Source organism: Nomascus leucogenys, chromosome 13 (genome assembly GCF_006542625.1).
Source record: "Nomascus leucogenys isolate Asia chromosome 13, Asia_NLE_v1, whole genome shotgun sequence".
Taxonomy (NCBI): Eukaryota; Metazoa; Chordata; class Mammalia; order Primates; family Hylobatidae; genus Nomascus; species Nomascus leucogenys.
This window is the reverse complement of record NC_044393.1, coordinates 52,572,161-52,592,447: the sequence shown is the minus strand read 5'-3', so window position 1 is coordinate 52,592,447 and position 20,287 is coordinate 52,572,161. Positions and strand designations below refer to the sequence as shown.

The following is a 20,287-nucleotide window of genomic DNA, read 5'->3' as shown; positions in this document are numbered from 1 at the left end:
TTATAGCATCTATGCCTGTACTAGAGAGAAGAGATAACACAGAGATCAATATTTTTAACTATATCATTTTACAAAAGATAAAGAAACACTTTTCAAGTAGGCGCCTCTTGATTGAATTCTAGAAAACAACATTAATTGTCAGTCACGATAACATTAATCGTGACTCAGTCAAGGCATTTCTGTTCAGAACTGAGATGATATAATAAGTCTATTTGCACTGCTTCCTCATGACATAGCATACGGTTTGGGTGCTCATTATTGCCATTCAACAATATTTCCAGCTTTCTTTCTCCCTAGAAAAATGGAGGATTATACTTTCCCCACAGCCTGTAAAGTTTGGCATGTCTAAATGAAATGTGAATGAAAATGAGACATATAGCTTTAAGAGCCCATGTATACTTCACCGTCTTCTCTGCTCCATGGAAGCTTGTATTGAGATGAATCTTACATCTCAATGAGTGTCTACAATAAGCAGACTCCCTTGCCAACCTACACTGGACATATAAAATAAGCAAGAAATAAACTTTTTCCAGGTTAAACCATAGAGATTGAGAGTTGTTTGTTGCCACAACATAACCTATCTCATTCTGACTTATATGGTAAAAGCTTAACAATCTATAGACGTGTCTTATTCATAAAGTTCTTGGAGGCCATTCTGTCTGTGGCATCTTTCTCCTAATTTATCACCAGTTTACTGTGCATCATCTGGCAAGATAAGCTGGTTGTGCTCTCTGCCTCCTTGTTACTTAGATGTGCATACCTCAAAAAATTACACCACAGCCTTTGGTAGGCAAACTTCCTGGATAGGGAAGGAATTTGGTTAAGGTTGTACCAGTTTCTGGGATCTGCTAAACTTTGAAACATAATCTTTAAACACCAGCTATCTCAAGAAAGTTTGTCAGTCAGTGGCTACAACTCATAAGTAATTTATTTGTCCTTATATGCTAGTGTTCTTTGTAGTTTATCAAAATGATATGCAAATGCCTTCAAAATTTGTTGTGTAGGTGGCAGAGTTGATTAATTTACCACCTTTAATGAAATTAAGAATTCGACTTGCCATATGCTTTAGTTAGGATACAGACCCAGCTACTATGACAGAGAAACACACAAACACAAATGCTTAACAAATTTTCAACAATATAGAAGTTCATTCTTTCTCATATGCTGGTCCAAAAGTGAGCAGTTCGGAGTTGACAAGTTGGCTCTGCCATCCTGAACACCTGACTTCCATCTCCGGAGCCAGAGCAGCTGTTCCAGATCTTGCCATCTCTTAACTAGCGGGAGGAAAACAGAGTCAGGGATAAACAGATAAATTACTTTTTAAAAGAAAAATCCCCCTTACTTTTTGTTTAGATTCCTCAATAGAGCCTAGGATTATATTTGCTTAGTTACCTATTGCTATGCAACACACTTCTCCAAAATTTAAGAGCTCGAAACAATAATGATTTATTATCTCTCATGGTTTCATGGGGTTGGCTGGGCAGTTCTTCTGCTGGTCTTCCTGGGCTCCATCATCTAGCTGCACTCAGTTAATGAGTTGGTAAGAGTCTGGGTCAGCTGGACGTTTCTCTGCATGTGGTCTTCACCTCAGTATTTTTCAGTTAGGCGGGCTCCAACATTCCAAGAGAGGAAAAGTAACTGCAAAGCCTCATCTCATTTGCCACATCCTTTTGGTCAAAGCAAGTCACAAAGCCAGTCTAGATTTAAATGGTGGCTAAAGAGACTTCCTTTTTTAATAAGAAGTGCATTAAAGTTGCACTACAGAGGAGCATATACAAAAGGAAGTGTGATTAAGTGGGAGGCATTATTGTAACTATCTACCATGGTCTGTTTTAGCCCCAGTAATTCACATCTCTTCCACTTGAAAAATGCATTCACTGTCCTCCCAAGACTCCCCAAATTCTCATCCCATCACAGCACCAGACACCAAGTCCCTGGTTGTATTATCTCCATCAGGTTGGGATGTGAATGTGGGTCCTTGGTCTCTAGACCTGTAAAGACAGGTAATCTACTTTACCCTTACCCAACATAAAATGGTGAGACAATGTCAGGATAACCACGAGAGATACTCCCACTCAAAAATAATAATAATAAATGAAAAGGAAAGAATGGGAAGCACATTGCAGATGACATGATTGTATATCTAGAAAACCCCATTGTCTCAGCCCAAAATCTCCTTAAGCTGATTAGCAACTTCAGCAAAGTCTCAGGATACAAAATTAATGTACAAAAATCACAAGCATTCTTGTACACCAATCACAGACAAACAGAGAGCCAAATCATGAGTGAACTCCCATTCACAATTGCTTCAAAGAGAATAAAATACCTAGGTATCCAACTTACAAGGGATGCGAAGGACCTCTTCGAGGAGAACTACAAACCACTGCTCAATGAAATAAAAGGGGATACAAACAAATGGAAGAACATTCCATGCTCATGGATTGGAAGAATCAATATCGTGAAAATGGCCATACTGCCCAAGGTAATTTATAGATTCAATGCCATCCCCATCAAGCTACCAATGACTTTCTTCACAGAATTGGAAAAAACTACTTTAAAGTTTATATGGAACCAAAAAAGAGCCTGCATCGCCAAGTCAATCCTAAGCCAAAAGAACAAAGCTGGAGGCATCACGCTACCTGACTTTAAACTATATTACAAGGCTACAGTAACCAAAACAGCATGGTACTGGTACCACAACAGAGACATAGATCAATGGAACAGAACAGAGCCCTCAGAAATGATGCCGCATAGCTACAACTATCTGATCTTTGACAAACCTGACAAAAACAAGAAATGGGGAAAGGATTCCCTATTTAATAAATGGTGCTGGGAAAACTGGCTAGCCATATGTAGAAAGCTGAAACTGGATCCCTTCCTTACACCTTATACAAAAATTAATTCAAGATGGATTAAAGACTTATATGTTAGACCTAAAACCATTAAAATCCTACAAGAAAACCTAGGCAATACCATTCAGGACATAGGCATGGGAAAGGACTTCATGTCTAAAACACCAAAAGCAATGGCAACAAAAGCCAAAATCGACAAATGGGATCTCATTAAACTAAAGAGCTTCTGCACAGCAAAAGAAACTATCATCAGAGTGAACAGGCAACCTACAGAATGGGAGAAAATTTTTGCAACCTACTCATCTGACAAAGGGTTAATATCCAGAATCTACAATGAACTCAAACAAATTTACAAGAAAAAAACAAACAACCCCATCAAAAAGTGGGCAGAGGACATGAACAGACACTTCTCAAAAGAAGACATTTATGCAGCCAAAAAACACATGAAGAAATGCTCATCATCACTGGCCATCAGAGAAATGCAAATCAAAACCACAGTGAGATACCATCTCACACCAGTTAGAATGGCCATCATTAAAAAATCAGGAAACAACAGGTGCTGGAGAGGATGTGGAGAAATAGGAACACTTTTACACTGTTGGTGGGACTGTAAACTAGTTCAACCATTGTGGAAGTCAGTGTGGCGATTCCTCAGGGATCTCGAACTAGAAATACCATTTGACCCAGCCATCCCATTACTGGGTATATACCCAAAGGACTATAAATCATGCTGCTATAAAGACACATGCACACGTATGTTTATTGCAGCACTATTCACAATAGCAAAGAGTTGGAACCAACCCAAATGTCCAACAACGATAGACTGGATTAAGAAAATGTGGCACATATACACCATGGAATACTATGCAGCCATAAAAAATGATGAGTTCGTGTCCTTTGTAGGGACATGGATGAAACTGGAAAACATCATTCTCAGTAAACTATCGCAAAGAAAAAAAACCAAACACCGCATGTTCTCACTCATAGGTGGGAATTGAACAATGAGAACTCATGGACACAGGAAGGGGAACATCACATTCCGGGGACTGTTATGGGGTGGGGGGAGGGGGGAGGGACAGCATTAGGAGATACACCTAATGCTAAATGACGAGTTAATGGGTGCAGGAAATCAACATGGCACATGGATACATATGTAACAAACCTGCACATTGTGCACATGTACCCTAAAACCCTAAAGTATAATTAAAAAAAAAAAAAAAAAAAAGAATGGGAAGCACATAGCAGTCACTGGCCCTCAGAAATTCCAAATGCAGCAAGAGACTTGTTACTAGGGCTCCCTCCTCTGAAAACAATGTCCAGGACAAGAACGTTCCAATGATTAAGACAGGTCTGTTCCTTGATAGTGGTTCCTTCATCCACTGTTCTTCTCAGCTCTTGATTGTACTCTCCAGGCTTCACCCCCTGAGAACATCTTTCTTTTTCCATAAGAACAAATCTGTGTTTGCAGCTACATAGCTATGTCATTCTCCTTCCTGCCCATCTCCAGCTGTGCAGCCCTTGTACTCCTCACCTCCACCACTGCATTCCTCCCTCCATACTTTCCAAAACTGTGGCCCAACTGCAGCTCTTCCAAATAGATCAGTGTAATGTGCCATGAAGTTGGAGAACATCAAGTGGCACATCATTGCTACAATGATACAATGAGGAGCCAAGGAATACAAATCTTGTTTGATTTCCCTGAAGCCCAATAATAAATTTATAGCTGAAGGAGGATGAAAGGCATAAGAATGAGACAGTGGACTTTGGGGACTCAGAGGGAGAAGTTTGGGAGGAAGGTGAGGGATAAATGGCTACATATTAGGTACAATGATCACTGCTCAGGTGATGGGTACACTATAATAAAACCTCAGAAATCACTAAAGAACTTAACCATGTAACTAAAAACCACCTGTACCCCCAAAAACTATTGAAATAAAAAATTAAGTAATAAATACACAGCTGAATCTGAAATTGCAGTGTGTTTGATGTTCAGTGGAATAACCCAGTTGGTAAAGCCACATATGAAAGTAAGAGCAGATTGTCCTTAGCATCACAAAGTGAGCCAATATTTTGAGGCTCTCAATGTATCAATATTTTCTTAGACCTCAGCTTTTGGAAGACAAAATATTCATCATTAGAATCCCACTTCATGGTTAATTTGGATACCATCCAGCTTGCTGCTTGATGGCAGTTGTGATGAAGAGCCCTCAACTGAAGAACAGTAAATATGTTTCTACTTTACCCCAAGTAAATGAGCTGTTGTTGCTCCTTCTGCAATATGTTAAACTCAGATATCTCCAAATGCAGTGTTGGAAAACTGAGAATTCTAAGTGTTAAAATTGTTAAAATTTGGAGCTGTTTTGCCATGAGGCAAACATGCTTATAATAGTTACAAGAAAATTGCTCTTTCAGAAATAGGTCTAAGCTGATTTTCTCAAAGGAGCCATTTGTGCTCATATTAATTCACTGGGCTGTTGCCTACAGAAAACACATTGTTGGTGGTGAATATATGTTGGTACACCTCTCACAACTCTCAGAGACATCCCCATCCAGGCAGTATGCTATGTAGCCTGCTCTAGGTACCATATGTAGAGTACAAAAAAGTGGGTGTCTCTGGGCAGGACTAGAAAAAAGTTGCTAAGTATTCTTCAGAATACCCTGCGTCTCTGCACAGGACAAGCAGAAACCTTCCTAGTTTGAGAGGCAGATGCAACATCACATTGAATTGTGTGGTGATGGAAGGGAACGGTGCAGAAATCGATTCACTTAGGCATCTTCCAGCCAAAAATGAAAATTGGGGAAGGAAACAAAGAGAAAGAATGAATCTTCTTCTTTTTCCTTATCTGGGACATGCAAAACAAAAGGGAATGCTTTTTGAATAAAATAGTGAAACCACACTATGACGTACTTTTTTGCTTTTCTTTTCGGAGATGGAGTCTTACTCTGTCACCAAGACTGGAGTGCAGTGGCGCAATCTCAGCTCACTGCAACCTCCATCTCCCAAGTTCAAGTGATTCTCCCACCTCAGCCTCCCAAGTAGCTGGAATTACAGGCGTGTGCCACTATGCCCAGCTAATTTTTGTATTTTTAGTAGAGATGGGGTTTCACCGTGTTGGCCAGGTTGGTCTCGAACTCGTAACCTTAAGTGATCCACCCACCTAGGTCTCCCAAAGCACTGGGATTACAGGCGTGAGCCACTGCGCCTGGCCTATGATCTATTTCTAATAAAATTACATAAGATTAAACTCTTTCTCTCAATCATTACTTCCTCTAAATTATTTCTAGACCTTCCTATCAAGTCAAGACCTCTATTAAATGCTCTTCTCTACGTCTTTCGTAATGGTTGTCGGAGTTGCACGGGTGCATTTATTTGTGTGGGTGTTTGATTAAGTGTGTCTCCTCACTCAACTGTGGGCCACATGAACGCAGGAACCATGTCTGGGTTTTGCTCCTCACGGTATTACTAGCATTAGCACTGTGCCTAGCATGCTGTAGATGCTTTCTAGATGTTAATTGAATGAAGGGATGTTGAATAAGGAATAAAGACCAGCATTAGGTGTTAGCTATAATGAAGATACCTTCGTTTTTCACATTTTTCCAAAATATATCCAGTGCTACTTAACAAGAAATCATTGTTCCGCATTCTACTGTGTCTCCTTGAAAAGGCAAGAATAGAACATGTGCACAAATACATTAGTAGTAACAATTGCAAGGCTGTATCTCCTCTACTTTGAAAGTATAGAATTGAGACATACTTGTTAACTTAACTTTAGCCTACTTATTTCCTTCCTTCTTCTCATGGTCTCTCAGTGACTAGTTTTTATAATGAATTCTTTATCAGTTCTTCCTCCTATTCCAGAAACCCTGAGGTTACTAAATCAATTGTGTTCAATCCCAAGATTTTGCCGCTGAGAAGAGAATAGAGTAGCAGCAGACATCAGGAACCAGGCATAACTTGGAGAAATGGAAATGAAGCAAAACGTGCTGAGGTCATGGCCAGTGAAATCTTTATTGCTTTGAGTTGCACCTTTCAACAAAAAACAAACTAGCAAAGATTGAAAGGGAAAAAGGAACCATCTCTTGCCCTTTCACTCTGAAATACAGTCTTCTATCTAGGACTCTAAGCTATGATTCACCATGTTCTGGACTTACACTATTAACCAAATGATTAGTCTTTTGGTGTTTTTCTTTTTTAAATCTAAATAAGCATTCCTTAGTACTGAGCTCCTGGGGTCTTTTACTTTCTCAAACACATAACAGTGCATTCTGCTTCTTGGGTCTATAGAAGCCTTAGGATCTATAACTGCAAACAACGATACCTCCTCACTCTGGCCAAATCAGAACTTGATTCTCTTATAATATTAAAAACTACAAGAGCCCAAGAATCAGAGACAGGTCAAAGGATTTCACTTGTCCTTCATTCACTATCAAATTGCCAAAACTTTTTCTAAAATTCTACCTAAACTTAGGATTCTTTAACCCTCTGAATTCTTCTGGGCCCAAATCTGAGCTGGCTTCTTCCATGAAATGGGGCAGCTGATGGAGAGATGCCCTCATCTTGCCCAGGTGAGAGAGCCTGGAGTTGGGGAAAGAAGTTTTCCTTTCTCTTTCATCGCTTTCCTTACCACAGATGCTGTGGATCCATGTTTCTCTGGGTTCTCTCATAGAAACATAAAAAAGAAGAAGCAAGCATGACTTCTAATCCAAGAGGACTTGTATTAGGGAATTGGCTTGTTTTCCTCATTTATCACAGACATGCAGTCTATCTTTTGGAAGAGGCATAGAGGCCTTAACATTTTCCTTAAGAATAGTTGACAAAAGCTGGTGTTCATTAATTCCATTTACTTCCTTCAAGAGGACAAATACCTTCAGAGCCTGAGTAATGTTACAGCTCCAAGGGAAGGAATTTTCCCAAGGTCCATGACACTAAGACAACTGTACTTTTTTTTCTTTTGGTTTTGCTTTGTTTTTCTAAACTTCTTCAATTCTTTTTACCTTAAAAAGAATAAGACCAATATATTTCAAATTAGCTTCAAAGGAAATACATTTGTATGTCCACCTTCCTCTTACACTGAAATTGGGGCTTGGGGCTTACGTTAATAGGCAATTATCTCTGAACATTTTTAAACTTAATAAACAACATTACTGGTTACAGTTTATAAAGTTGCCATGAGTAGGTAACTTAAAATAATGAAGGGGAGGAAAAAGTCAAGGTTATGGTTCATTGCTGCCAAATTTCCAAAGCCACTTGAAGAGCCAAAAAGAAATCCATTCTGAGCCATCTTTATCTGCAGTTGTCCTTAACAATCTTCATTAGTCTTTAAGATTCTTTATCCTTGTGTACTAAGAAGCTGGATTAACTCAAAAGTCTATAAATATTGGCAGAAAAATAAATTGGAATGTGGATATACTAATACATCTTCATCCTTTGATTACAGTGGAACTAAGAAGAGAGATTTCCCTGGTATGAAATTATTGGGGTGTGTGTGCCTGTGTGTGTGTGTGTGTGTGTGTGTGTGTGTGTGTGTTTCCATATGTTGGAAAAGAAAAGATGTATTTTAAAAATTGGAAAGCAATTGGGACAAATTTTAGTTTGGCAACCTCAAAACTATTGTTCTAGGAGATGAAGAACTGGGCAGTAGCCCAGCCCACTAGTGTTCCAGGGTTTTGAAGTACTGGGACTAGGTCCTTCTTTTGTTCATTGGCAGTTAAAACTGGTGTTTGTGATTTAAAGATGAGAGATGAAGAGGAAGGGAGGGAAGGCGCAGGTGAATAGAGCTGTCGGTACAAACTTAACTCTTCCCCGCCTGAAGCATGTCAACAGCAAATAGCCAGAGTTCCCTTATCTGTCCTAAGAAAGACAGGTTGTTTCAAACATTCCCAAACAGCCTCTTCTGCAGATGTCCATAAACTGAGTGTGATAGAAGGGTGAAATATTAATTAAGTAAAATAATGGAATATCTTTCTGGATTTTATTACTAAAAGAGCAGAAGGTGAGAAAATTTTCAAACATTTATGCTGAAAAAGAAATCAATCTGGGCACGGTGGCTCACACCTGTAATCCCAGTACTTTGGGAGGCTGAGGTGGGCAGATCACATAAAGCTAGGAGTTTGAGACCAGCCTGGCCAACATAGTGAAACCTCATCTCTACTAAAAATACAAAGATTAGCTGGATGTGGTGGTGTTTGCCTGTAATCTCAGCTACTCGGGAGGCTGAAGCACGAGAATTTTTTTTTTTTCTTGAGATGGAGTCTCGCTTTGTAACCCAGGCTAGAGTGCAATGGTGCGATCCCAGCTCACTGCATCCTCCGCCTCCCCGGTTGAAGCAATTCTCCTGCCTCAGCCTCCCAAGTAGCTGGGACTACAAGCGCATGCCACCACGCCCGGCTACTTTTTCTATTTTTAGTAGAGACAGGGTTTCACCGTGTTAGCCAGGATGGTCTCAGTCTCCTGACCTTGTGATCTGCCTACCTCGGCCTCCCAAAGAGAATGTCTTGAACCTGGAAGGTGGAGGTTACAGTGAGCCGAGATCACCCTACTGCACTCCAGCCTGGGTGACAGAGCTAGATGCTGTCTCAAAAAAAGAGAAAAAAAGAGAGAGAGAGAGGTCTGAGAGAGAGACAGCTTATGAAGGTTAAGTGCAGTCAAGCAGACATGACTTTCAAATAAATATTAAGTCTCTGTTGAGTTTTTCTGAATTTTTCTATATTCCAATGCTTTGATATGAGATGTTGGTACAAGAAACAGGTGTGTTGTTTTTCCCAACAGCAAGACCAGATTCCGATGGATCCAGGAGAGCAGCTCACAGAAAAACGTGCCTCCATTTGGTTTAGATGGAGTGTACATATCCGAGCCTTGTCCCAGTTACTGCAGTGGCCATGGGGACTGCATTTCAGGAGTGTGTTTCTGTGACCTGGGGTATACTGGTAAGGCTAAATACATGTGTCTGAGGGTTTTATTGTAAAATAGTCATCTCTAGTTGCTGTGTTTCATGTTATTCTCCCAAAGAAATAAATTCTGAATTTATTCTTCTTTAAGTCTAGGAATTGTAGGAATTCACAACCCAGGCACGTGAGGTGCTAGGATATTTTGTAGTTTTGAGCTGCCCCAAAAAGGAAACATGCTAATACAAATTTCATTTCCTAAAGAGGATTTGTTTATTATTCATAGCAATAATAATATTGCTTGAGGTTCTACTTCATGCCAGACATTGAGGTTCTTTTTATTTCATCCCCTTTAATTCTAACATAACTCTGTCATAGTACTGTAAACCTATTTATGTTTAAGGAAACTGAGGCACAGAGAGATTTATAACTCTCCCGAGATCATTCAGCTGGGAGTTGCTGGAGCTGAGTATCAAACCCTGGCAGTCATTCTCCAAAACCCAAACCCAAGCACTTAACCACATGCTGCATGGCTGCGTGGCCTCTGTGAGCCCTCTACAGCACTATAGGAAACGTGATTTTATACATTTCAAATAAAAATGCATCTTATGATAAACCCAAATCTGCCAAAAGAGTACTTTACAAAAAAGTATCTCTGAGCACAGTGACCTTTGGATGTTTCTGCAAGCAAAAATGAAAAGAGCTGAGATTAAAGAGTAAAATTGGAGAAAATATTATAAGCTTCAAAATCTTTTTTTTTTTTTTATTTTTCCTGGAGACAACTTCAAAAGGCTTCTTCCCAGCTTTTCAGTATCCCAGCCTTCATCTGGCACGTGACCAAAGACAAACATATGTTGTTGCAGGCCTTCTATGGAGAGTGCTGTCACTCACAGTTTCAAGGATTTTTTTTTTAATTTGAGACTGACTGCCCCTATTGATCCTAGAATAGAAGGATAACAAATGAGCAAATTTTATTGTGGATGAAATCTGTTTCTCAGTTTACACAAATCCTGAGCAGCAGGAACTATGAAAAGGTATGGTTCCCAATGTCTGTCTCTATCAAATAAATAAAAACTTACAGAGGCAGAATGGTGTTTTTGATGATGGTAGTGATGGCTATCTTTCAGACCGACAGTTGTGAGATACAAATTTTCATGTGGCCTCTCTCCCTAATATTAATCCATATGGACATTCTTCCTTTGCCCGTGTGTTGAATAGACCTTCTCGTGTTTAATGATTCCAACAAAGCATCTCTCCTCTCTATTTCTTTTTCTGAAGCTGCACAAGGAACCTGTGTGTCAAATGTCCCCAATCACAATGAGATGTTTGATAGGTTTGAGGGGAAGCTCAGCCCTCTGTGGTACAAGATAACAGGCGCCCAGGTTGGAACTGGCTGTGGAACACTTAACGATGGCAAATCTCTCTACTTCAATGGCCCTGGGAAAAGGGAAGCCAGGACGGTCCCTCTGGACACCAGGAATACCAGGTAAAAAGTGTTAACTGGTCCACTTTTTCACAAACATATTATTTACCACACGATGTAGTCTAACCTAAAACATTCTGTTCTGTTATTGAGAATATATACAATAATGTTCCTGTATATAGATTATGATATGTAAAAATGAAGATAACTTTAGCTTTGGAATAAAATAGGTGGTTTCTACAAAGACCATGCCGCAATTCATGAATCCATGTGTGGTCATCACCAAGGCCTGTGCGTCTAGGGTATGCCAGCTTGATTTTCTAAAGTTTGATATTATTATGAAAACCATTTGGTATTATTCTTAACATGTGCTGTGTGAAACAAAGATTTTTCCAACCTTACATTCTATGTCCGAAATTGATGCATCCTCATTTATCTAAGTTGATTTGTATTCACTTATTGAAAATAGTCCCCAGAAATTTTAAATGCCTACACTGACACCTATTGGTAAAATAAAGAACTGTTTGGTTTTTAAGATCAAATGAAATAATAGCACACCTAAAACAAAACTGCTTTTTAAAAGAGCAATTAAATTATTTGAGAAGTGGAAGAAAGGAAATAGAGAAAATGTTTAAAATTTTTAGACCTCCTCACAAAATCTGGGGTCCTGTGTCATATTTTTTCTGCCTTCAATTTCCTTCCCTTTCCATCTGCATTGTTCTCTCAGAGGTGTGCCTGTCAAGCAGGTACTCTCTGTCAGTCGCTATGGACTGAGGCGTAATTTACATCGTACTGACTGAAGGCCCGCTGTGAAAAATTTAGCCAAGTGAGTCTAAATCAGCAACTGACAGGTAATTATCTGACTCTAAACAAATATGGTATTCAACTTCTTAAGTTAGATGTTTCCTCATCTTGGCTGGATGCGGTGGCTCACACCTGTAATCCCAGCGCTTTGGGAGACTGAGGCAGGTGGATCACTTGAGGTCAGGAATTCAAGACTAGCTCCTGGCCAACATGGCAAAACCCTGTCTCTACTGAAAATGGAAAAATTAGCCAGGTATGGTAGCGCATGCCTGTAGTTCCAGCTACTCAGGAGGCTGAGGCAGGAGGATCGCTTGGGCCCAAGAGGCAGAGGTTGAAGTGAGTCAAGATTGCGCCACTGCATTCCAGCCTGGGCAACAAATGCCCAACATAGATGACGGGTTGATGGGTGCAGCAAACCACCATGGCATGTGTGTACCTATGTAACAAACCTGCACGTTCTGCACATGTATCCCCGAAACTAAAGTATAATAAAAAAAAAATCTTCATCTTGGTTTCCAAGGATAGTGTTAACTAGATTTAAGGAATTTCCATTTTAGTAATTCCATTAAATTATAACAGACTGTATTTTTAGTAGAGACGGGGTTTCACCATGTTAGCCCCGTCTCTACTAAAAATACAAAAAGAAATTAGCCAGGCGTGGTGGCGTGCGCCTGTAGTCCCAGCTACTCGGGAGGCTGAGGCAGGAGAATGGCATGAACCTGGGAGGCGGAGCTTGCAGTGAGTCGAGATTGCATCACTGCACTCCAGCCTGGGCGACAGAGTGAGACTCCGTCTCAAAAAAAAAAAAAAATGAATAGTCATATTTATTAACTTTTTCTAAATGGTAACAGAATTAACTTACTATAATTTATGTATTTTCTGCTTCTCATATGCCCTTTGAGTTTGGAAGTAGTACCTAATAAATACAGGAGGTTTTTTTTTCTAATGTGTCAAAATGCAAATGGTTACAGCTCTTCTGAACTCTTGTTTGTAAGTAAACTAAAGTTTTTATTCCCCAGACTTGTTCAATTTTATATACAAATTGGAAGCAAAACTTCAGGCATTACCTGCATCAAACCAAGAACTAGAAATGAAGGTAAGCTGCTATATTTCCATGGAAATTACAGTTACTATTGGCAGATTAGTCCTTTTTCCTCCCAAAGTTTGGCCAGGATTTTGAAAACTGATACATTACCCTGAATCTTTCCTTCTCTTCTGCTTTGTAGAATCGGTGGCCGCACAGAGCCATGATCTCTAAGATTTCTTATACAGATCTTTAGGCCTGAAATATATCATGTCTGCTCTGGGTGTAGGCAGAATCAAAGTGCCATTTGTTTTAGGGAACCCTATTCCTTTATACTATCTGCAGGGAGGCACAAAAAAAAATCCCAAAACAATAGCAGAGACTCTTACATATAGCATGGAAGCTAGAGACTTGTTTGCATAGGGCATTACTGAATGCAGATCAAAGTCTACTTTGGCCCATAAACTTATATTCTGGGCAGACTGGAATCCTTGTGTAGGAGGAGCAGTTCTTGGCAATAATAAATGTTATCTTTTACTGAGACTTACTACATGCAAGACACTATTCCACGTGTTTTACTGGTGTTAATTCATTTTATTTCCAGCATACCCTTTTGCTGTAAGTAATATAATTAGTTCTATTTTGCAGATGTAGAAACTGAGGCACCGAAAGGTCAAGTAACCTGCCCATGATCATGCACTAAATAAGTGGATGAGCAGGGATTCAAACCACTCACACTGGCTCCAGAATGTATGCCATAACCATCATACTATACCGCTTCTCTCCTTGCACTGAACTCCTCCCTCCCTAGGCACTCATATCATCTTCTGCCTCAAATGATTCAGTTCTGAAAGAAATGCAAAAGGCTTGAAGCATGGGTGGCCTCTGGGAGCTCTACAGATATGGTATAGTTCCTTAGGGGACCTTGAATGTGAACTGACTCCTCACACAAAATTCACAGGTTTCTCAGATGCGTCTTCCTCCAAACCGTGGTCTCAGCAACATGTAAAGAGTTTGCACCTTCTAAGTTTGTTAATATCTCAGTATGACTGTGTAAAACACATTGGCTTAAACAGTACCTATTAGTCAGTAGAGCTACCAACAGCTGTGTTCATCAGCTCTCCATTTCCTTGGCCATATTATCACTAACTGAAAGGTTTAATAACTTTTTCTGACTATCTCAGTACTTTAGTAATTATCCAAGTCATCTATTTACTGATGCAGTATAGAAGCTTTTATAGACCATTTTTGCATTCCCTAATCTCTTCAATTAATATTGATTAAGAATCTGTTCTAAGCCAGACATTGTTCTAGGTGCTTTTGTTTATACAATATCACCAAAAGACAGATATGTCCCTCGTCATGAGGTAGGTTATGCTGCAATAATAAATAAACCTCTAAATATCAGTGGGCTAAAATAAAATGATTTCTCCCCTGTGCTACATTTTCTTCATGGGTCATCTGAGGTCCTCATTCCAGCACTCAGAATAATAAGGTGGCTGCCGCGTAGATTCTGGATGTTGCCAGCCATGTGACAGAGGGAAAGAAAGTGTGGTGAAGGGAAAAGAAGTGTAAACCTACTATGCGCTAGAGAGTGAAGAACCAGTGGGGCACTAATGACCACCTAAGGGTAAATCCCTGCCCTCAAGGGAACTTACATTCTAGTGAGAAGACTCAGATAGTAAGCAACCAAGAAAAGAAATAAGCAAGAAAATGTTAGATTGTAAGGGCTAGATGGAAACAAATAGGCTGATGAGGTGGAAAGTAAATTTATGCAGTGGGAGGTGCTGATTTAGATTCAAAAATAGTCTGGGTAGGGACTAACCAATGAAGTGACATTTGATACACTGAAATTTAAAGGACATTTTTGTGCATAACCCTTCTGAAAATTACAAATCCATACCCTTATTTGTGTATGACCTAAAAAAATAAATCCTGAGCAAGGTAGAATAGAAAGCATCTGCTTATCATATAATAGACAGGAGTCTTTGCTCTCTATTGAACTTCTGTTTACAAGTGCTATTTTCTGCCCTGCGATGCAGATTTCCCTGAGGATCCTTTTAGTAACAAGCAACTTTTTCTCAACTAGTCTTGAGCCACTTTCATAAACTCAGTGTCGGCCGTGTAATTCACATCCCACAGGCATTTCTTAGCCTTTTATTGAAAACTGGTTGTTAAAATGTAAATCTGCTTAAATCCTTGAACAAATCTCTTCCAGTGATGAAAGCAGAGATTCTTTACTTACTCAAGCTGAAGCATCAATTTACATATTTGGAATTAAAATCAAAATTATGCTGTTTTCAGTAAGACTGGGCATAACGCAGATGGAGCTGCTGTTTAAAGAGAGAAGTGTTTCACATGCCTTAAACCTTGGTAGATGAGTTAAAGGGCCTGGTTTATTCAGATGTACAGTGTGTTAGATGACATGGCTAATGAGGTTCAGCAAGTGATATGAGATATGTATATTGCTGTTTCCCTTTCTTGCATTCCTCGACCCTCTCATTCTTATCTGAGAGGCTCTCCTTCTTTGTCCTTTGGAATTGGGACCTTCATCTCTACAGACCTTGTTACTGCCTGAAGGTATATTTGACACTCCTTAAAAAGCTAATGAGGACGAAGACAGAAACCAAATGAAGTATGTACCTCCTGAGCTATGTTTCTTATAATTTAATATTCACCTGAATCATTTGGGAGTCTTATTAAAATGCAAATTTAGATTTAGTAGGATTGGAGTGGTATGCTACATAACAAATTATTCCACAACTAAGTAGCTTAAGACATCAAATATTTGTTATCTTACAGTTTCTGTGAGTCAGGAATTTTGGAGCAGCTTAGCTAAATGGTTCTGGCCCAGGGTCTCTGGTGAGGTTGCAGTCAAGACAAAAGCCAGGAGGGGTGCAGTCACTGGAAGACTTAGCCAGGGCCAGGTGATCTGCTTCCAAGATGGCTCACTTACATGGCTGTTGGCAAAAGCCTTTAGTTCTTCTCTGCTGTTGGCAAGAGGTTTTAGTTTCTCACTCTGTAGACCTGTCCATAGGCTGCTTAAATGTCCTTACTAAATGTAGGCTGGCTTTCCCCAGAGCAAGAGATCTGAGAGGGAGCAAGGAATAAATGCAATGTCTTTTATGACTGTTTCCAAAGTTACACACCATTACTTCCACCATATTCTATTCATTAGAAGCAAGTTACTAAAACTATGCACACTCAGAGGGAGGAGAATTAAGCTCCACTTTTTGGAGGGAGGAGTGTCAAAGAATGTGTGGACATATTTTTTAAACCATCACAGGTTATAAAACCTGTTCCAAGGTGATGCAGGTGCTGGTCTCAGACCATACTTTGAGTCAAAGGCACTAGAAAGGACCAGCCAGTGACAGTTTATCTCATGATGCTTCATTTCTAGTATTATCTACCTTCTGATTAGGTCACCTCAAAATAACTGAGTTATCTCAATCTCAGTCTCTCTCTCATCTTATTAAATGTAAACCATATTAATACAAATTAGTAGCCACAAGAAAACCTGAATTTTGAAGTGTCTGCACCCTCAGACATCCAATATCACACTAAAAAGCCCATAGGACATGTCTTAAGCAACATCAGAGTTTGGAGACTAGAGCTTATGCCACACATTCCTCACCTTGACTAGAATACAGACAAGAAACAGCCTTGCTTCCATTTTCTTCATGAACTTTGGTGTGACTGTCCCTTTCCCAACACATGGGTCTCATCTTATTCAACAGAAGCTGTAACCCTCATCCCCACACCTGTATATAGCATGCTATCTCCACCAAAGAGTTCTGTTATTTGAACATATTTTCATCCTCTCATTCAGTCTGATTAGGTCTTTTATTTTAAATACAGTAGATTTGATTCTCTTGAGATTTCTAATTTTAGCATATTTGTCATTTTTGTTCCTGGCATCATCCTTTGTCAGATGTAGTGACAATAATTCCATGTGCAGGCCGGGCGCGGTGGCTCACGCTTGTAATCCCAGCACTTTGGGAGGCCGAGGCAGGTGGATCACGAGGTCAGGAGATCGAGACCACGGTGAAACCCCGTCTCTACTAAAAATACAAAAAATTAGCCGGGCGTGGTGGCGGGTGCCTGTAGTCCCAGCTACTCAGAGAGGCTGAGGCAGGAGAATGGCGTGAGCCCGGGAGGCGGAGCTTGCAGTGAGCCAAGATTCCACCACTGCACTTCAGCCTGGGCAACAGAGCGAGACTCCATCTCAAAAAAAATAATAATAATAATAATTCCATGTGCAATTAGCCACAAACAGCCTTCTTTTAGCATTACACTTTATTGTAATATTTTTGAAACTAAAATAATTATCCAATGTGATAAAGGGTTGAGAAGTTCTAGTTAGTCAAGAATAGGGAAACAGAAAGGTTGTGTATAGCAAAAAAATTTATAATTTTCCAAAAGAGTTAGAATTTGCTGAGTGCAATGGCTCACGCCTTTAATCTCAGCACTTTGGGAGGCTGAGGCAGGCAGATCGCTTGAGCCCAGGAGTTTGAGACCAGCCTGAGCAACATGGCAAAACCCCGTCTTTACAAAAAGTACAAAAATTAGCCAAGCGAGGTGGCACACACCTATAGTCCCAGCTACTTGGGGGGCAAAGGTTGGAGGATCACTTGAGCCCGGGGAGGCAAAGGTTGCAGTGAGCTGTAATCGTGCCACTGCACTCCAGCATGGTGACAGAGTGAGACCCTGTCTCAATTAAAAAAAATATATATATATTATATATATAATAAAGTAAAAATAACAACTTTACTGATCATAACATCTATGAATACTCAAAAAGTAGTTCAGTATCCCTAGTCGTAATTATGAATATGCAGCGCCAGTCTTAGGAAAATTATGGAATAGGCAATTAGATCAATACCCTCTACCACTCTACCCCCCACCACCAAAGAAGCGGGTATAAAGGCTGGCACAGTCTTATTCTTAACACAGGCACTGATTTATACCTAGTTATACACACACACGTACATAATTGATTCCCACAGTTTCATCCTTAGCAACTTTTTCCTTTCATTCAACATTGCGCTTTCTCTGCACCCTCTTTTAGAAGGGACATGAGGTCCCTTACACTTTAATGTGCAGTTCCCTGGATCATTTCACCCTAGTGACAGTGGAGGGGCGTGGATGAATGGGACAAGCAAAGGGGAAAAGGTGACACAGAGAAAAAAAGTCAGACTAACGTTGGAGAAGCGTGAGCCTTTCTGCTTTGCCACTTAATAATTTGGTTTCACTTAGGCTTCACTGACTGAGATCTGACAAAGTGTGAAGTGCGAGTAAAAGGATCTTTCTGCTTAATAGAATTTCAGACCAGGCAGTGCTTACTGCCTAGTGCGTCAGCAGCAAAGAGCTACTTGATTTTTTGCCAGGGAGATTGAGATATTTCTTCTGAATATATAATAATGATATGAGACTTTGTAATGTTCAGAACAGAATCTAAAATTCAAATACATGATCTGACGCAGGTTTTTATGTTCCCCTTACCAACTTACTCATCACTCATACAAAGCTGAGTAGTCTTATAAGAGATTATGTATTTTTTCCTTCATTTCCTGGGAGTCAGTGCATTAGAAACTGTCAAAAAATTGACGAGCCTTCGGGTCCACTAATTCATTTCTTGGAAGTTATACAAATGTGCCCTCATTCTAGGAGACACAATTTGAGGTTGCCGCAGTCTCACCATGTAAGAAATACTGTTCCTTCCCCTCTAGGAAAGTGTCCAAGTAACTGGATTTATGTCTTTTAACTCAGGGCTTATTGTCCAGTATTCAAATGACAATGGGATACTCTGGCATTTGCTTCGAGAGTTGGACTTCATGTCCTTCCTGGAACCACAGATCATTTCCATTGACCTGCCACAGGAGGCGAAAACACCTGCAACGGCATTTCGATGGTGGCAACCGCAACATGGTAAATTACTGCTCACTCCAGCTTTCTGGTAGCTTTTAGGTCATGCAGTATCCATACCCACCTTGTACAGTATGTTTCTTAATTTGCTGTCAATTTCTAGACAATTTGATTTAAAATCACAGTCATAAAGATATTCATATTGCTATGTAACAAACCTTCTCTAACCGCCTTTATTCATCTGATTGCAGGGAAGCATTCAGCCCAATGGGCTTTGGATGATGTTCTTATAGGAATGAATGACAGCTCTCAAACTGGATTTCAAGATAAATTTGATGGCTCTATAGATTTGCAAGCCAACTGGTATCGAATCCAAGGAGGTCAAGTTGATATTGACTGTCTCTCTATGGATACTGCTCTGATATTCACTGAAAACATAGGTATATATTATCACCAGATAAAGGGAAAATATCTGATTAACTAGAGGACTAAATTAACTAAAACTCAGGAGGAAACTTTCTAATGCAAAACTGTGTGCCTAACTACCCATGCTGAGGGTGGCTCTCAGGGAAAAAAAAAGAAGTTTTATTGTCCTAAAACAAGTTGGTGATCCTAGTGACAGTTTTTGTTGGAACTGTCTTTCACAGAACATGAATGATATGAGTAAGGTTTCTTAAAAGAAGAGCAAAAAAAATCTATGAGCAGACATTCCTATGTTTCATAACTTGTAGACTAAAGACTCTGTGTTTAAAAAAAGATAGATGTTTGAAGTGATAGATATCCCAATTACCCTGATTTGATCATTACATATTGTATAAATGTATCAAAATATCACATGTAACCCCCAAAATATGTACAACTGTAATGTATCAGTATTTTAAAGATACTATGTTAGCCCTTTCCAAGGTGGTAATGCTTTTCAAATTAGCAGCCTTCCATATTTCCAAATCTATGGTAACCAAATAAAAACAGAAAATATAAGAAGAAAAGTCAAAGCACATATGGGGCACTAAAGATAGGCCATGATTTTTGTTTGCTGTTGGAGATGTTTATTATAAACATAAACACCAAATAAGAAAATGGCACACATACATGCTACCATTACACTTTTTTTTTTTTTTTTCAGGAAAACCTCGTTATGCTGAGACCTGGGATTTTCATGTGTCAGCATCTACCTTTTTGCAGTTTGAAATGAGCATGGGCTGTAGCAAGCCCTTTAGCAACTCCCACAGTGTACAGCTCCAGTATTCTCTGAACAATGGCAAGGACTGGCATCTTGTCACTGAAGAGTGTGTTCCTCCAACCATTGGCTGTCTGCACTACACGGAAAGTTCAATTTACACCTCGGAAAGATTCCAGAATTGGAAGCGGATCACTGTCTACCTTCCACTCTCCACCATGTGAGAATTGTCATTTGGCTACATGTCAGAACTT

The 20,287-nt window shown here is 39.7% G+C and overlaps 1 protein-coding gene across 3 annotated transcripts in view; it reads left to right on the top strand.

Annotated features, from left to right (window-relative positions):
- Positions 1-20,287, top strand: part of RELN (reelin) — a 521,226-nt gene that overhangs the window by 406,804 nt on the left and 94,135 nt on the right. For all 3 annotated transcript variants that reach the window (XM_003268163.3, XM_030826362.1, XM_030826363.1), the window contains exons 29-34: positions 9,622-9,779; positions 11,016-11,223; positions 12,984-13,060; positions 18,758-18,916; positions 19,105-19,293; positions 19,980-20,253. In XM_003268163.3, the coding sequence (XP_003268211.1) occupies positions 9,622-9,779; positions 11,016-11,223; positions 12,984-13,060; positions 18,758-18,916; positions 19,105-19,293; positions 19,980-20,253 (1,065 nt within the window). The remainder of the gene's footprint in view (positions 1-9,621; positions 9,780-11,015; positions 11,224-12,983; positions 13,061-18,757; positions 18,917-19,104; positions 19,294-19,979; positions 20,254-20,287) is intronic.